Below are 3233 nucleotides of genomic sequence, written 5' to 3' on the forward strand. Positions count from 1 at the left end.
CAGATTCAAAGTCAGGTATAACTGGACATACTATATTTTCCCTATATTGTTCTGTTATGTCAGCCTTGCTTAAATTATCCATTGCATAAGCCAAAACATACACAGCTTGTCTGACATTGTTTGTGATTCTTAGCTGTGATATATCCAGATAGGTATTTTTCATATCCTCCAGCTTCTCCTCTCCAGTGCAGAGCTGATCAGACATGTCATACAGTCTGTCTTCTTTACCTGTCATATTCACTCTGTGGTCCACATTGTAAGGCACACTGCTATTGGGCCAGGTACAGTTAAAAGCAGTTTGCCAGAATTCAATGGTCAATACATCATTTGGATCTTTGGTAGGATGTACATCATAAAGAAATTCTTTTAATCCTGGTATAATACTTCTCGGTATAGCAAATCCAATAGTTCCACCAAAATAGGGAAAATACTCAGGCTTTGCAATTAGAGCTGAGGTAATCCAGGCTTCGGTGGCTATCCATGTCCTGTCTGTTATGTTATGATGAATCACTTCCAGCACAAAGGGACTGAGGTCAATGTCAGTTGCAAAAAGCACAATGACTTTGGCAGTGGAACTCTTTACTGCATCAACAGCTATTTGCATTTTCTCATTGGAGTAGACTTTGGGAATGGTTTCAGAGAAGGNAAGGCAGAGGTTGGCACTCTCAAATTTTTTCCTAAATGATTTTACTCCATGTTTTCCATAGTCATCATCACCTGCAATAGCACCTACCCAGACCCAACCAAAGTGTCTAATGAGATTCACAATTGCATCAGTCTGGAAGTTATCATTGGGTATTGTGCGAACAAGATTTCCATGTTGAGACAGATCAGTAAGAACAGAAGAAGAAGAAGCATAGACTACCTAAAATCAAAAACATTTATAGTCACTGGATAGCAGGAGCCCAAATTTGAAAGAAAATGACAGCTTCAGAATATTTGAGAGGGATCTGAATAGTGATCACTTTGCCCTCACATCCTTCTGTAGACAATGACATTGTACTTGATCCTATACTACCTGTTGTAGATGGGGATAATTCTGACAACATTTTGATTGTTCTATCAACAAAAATTTTCATGGCTACCAATTGTTAAAATAAGAATACTTAGTATCACTAGTTTTCATGGGTGGGACCATAATAGTATCAGGAAGGTCTTTTGCACTTTTTTCCATCTTCTGGATAGTGTTGACTCCCCTGTAACAGGATATTCAGGCTCTTTGTCAGACTTAACATCTCATGTATAGATAGGATTTACTGAGTCCAAATCTCAATCTGCACAGTCTCATGACTTTGTCTCCTGTGTTATCTCCTTGTCTTATTTCTGATACCTTAATTCAGTTATGTTCTTTCTTCTCTCTTTTCATTTCCTGCTCTCAGGACTCCTGGGTATATAGGTCATAAAACTTGTCTTGAGTGACATGAAAATTGGACTACTTCAATCAGAAGAGTAAACACTCTTGTCCTACAGAGTTACCTGAAACTCTTTTTTTAAGGTATATTATCAGATAAATGAAAATCATGCTTTCCTCACTTCCTCAGTAGTCTTCTTTGACCTTAACATTTAGGGATAACTCAGCATGGAGAACAGGTGAGCACATATTCCTGAAACTCATTCATGTATCTTTGCTGACATACACCCTATATATTTTACCTTCTCCCCAATTCAGTCTCATTTTGTTAAGGCCTCCCTTCCAGTGTGATATTCTATAACTCCTAAGATCCAATTAATTCCTCATTTACTCTGTATCATTCCTGTGTTCTGCTTTTGCCTGTAATTTTTATCTTCTTACTCAACCTTCTACTAATTTTATTTCCTTTCTATCCACACAAAGAGCAAATTCATTCAAGCTATTTACAAGCATGAACCTCTTCAAGAAGGAGTGACATTAGATATTTGAGGTCTACTGAATTATTTATCTCATAAAGACTTGTTACTTTGACCTTTTCAGGCTTTATTTTTCCACAAGAAAGTTAATATCATGATGACCTATACTTTTAGTTTCTTAATATCAATACATTATACAGTAGTTTTATTATTTTCTTTTTCTGAGAGATACTAATAGACCATATAAAGAAGTATAACTAAAGGTTTCTACTCTTTTTTTGAGTTCATTAGTGTTTAGGGAAGACAGAACTCAGAGCAGCTGAAGTTTGGATGATCTCCATGAAGTGCATCCCTAAGATATATGCCAAGTAACCCATCTTTCCTTGCATTCTTTTATCTATTCATATTCTTCCCACATGTATTTCAAGCTCTCTAAATTAAACACTGTATTTGAATGGAATTATGGTTAATTAATGGAGCTTCATCAATCATCTTGGTTATCATTCACATCAATACATCCTGACAGTTTACTGAAAGAGAATTTGAAATAATTATAGATCTTTTATGTTACTAACAATAAATCCTTTGCAATTACTTATTCTTGTGTTTTTGCATGTCAGTCTCTCTGTGTTTAAAATAACCTATTAAGTTAGCTAATATGAAATCCCAATCTCATTTTTAGCATGTCAATATGATGATTTTGCTTATGAATTTCAAACATCAACAGAGACCAAAGGCAAACCTGTGCCTTATTCCAGTCACCAAATCAACTACCATATATTTATGGATAACCTCTATCCTGCCCCACACAGTGTTGTGGGCCCAGTGACCATGTTAGCAGAAGCAAGCATGATGCTCCAGCAGTTTGAACAATTTCAAGTGCCTTCTTAATAAGCAGTGATTCACTCTTACAGAGCTTGGCTGAACTGAGTAACTTTGAGAACCAGGTCCCATTCTATCTTCTCTCTGTAGTTTAGTGCAGCATCTCCAGACATCATAAATATTTGCAATAATTTCTACATGTTCTTTGTATTTCTATCTCTCTTTCCTCTTTCTGGTCTTTTCAAGGCAGAAACTCCTTTTGCAACAGTCCTGACTGTCTTGGCACTCACTTTGTTTAACAGGATGGCTATGATTTCACAGAGATTCACCTCCATCTACCTCCCAAGTTCTGAAATTAAAGACACATGCCATCCTTCCTGGCACATTGTTTCTATTTCTTTCTAAGCCCAAAGCACACTATTCAAAGATACCTGAGGTACAAATTTCAACACTAGATTTCTTGCAACGGCCAGTGTCATAGTTGATCCTCCTGCTCCAATAATTGCAACTAGAAATTTTCCGGTACTGTTTCTCCAGTTAGGTTTGTATTCCTCCTGCCCTGTTAGAAACACCATAGATGACTC

General features: G+C 36.7%; 1 protein-coding gene across 1 annotated transcript in view; it reads right to left on the reverse strand.

Annotated features, from left to right (window-relative positions):
• The window catches only part of LOC110315298 (vomeronasal type-2 receptor 1-like), a gene marked incomplete at both ends in the record, with an annotated part of 13291 nt that extends 10061 nt beyond the window's left edge, over nucleotides 1-3230 (reverse strand). Inside the window, 2 exons of the mRNA XM_021189384.1 lie at nucleotides 1-865; nucleotides 3081-3230. The exon at nucleotides 1-865 is cut by the window's left edge and continues 3 nt beyond it. Coding sequence (XP_021045043.1) covers nucleotides 1-865; nucleotides 3081-3230 — 1015 coding nt within the window. The remainder of the gene's footprint in view (nucleotides 866-3080) is intronic.
• Between the last annotated feature and the right edge of the window lie 3 nt (nucleotides 3231-3233).

Source organism: Mus pahari, unplaced genomic scaffold, assembly GCF_900095145.1.
Source record: "Mus pahari unplaced genomic scaffold, PAHARI_EIJ_v1.1 scaffold_11576_1, whole genome shotgun sequence".
NCBI lineage: Eukaryota > Metazoa > Chordata > Mammalia > Rodentia > Muridae > Mus > Mus pahari.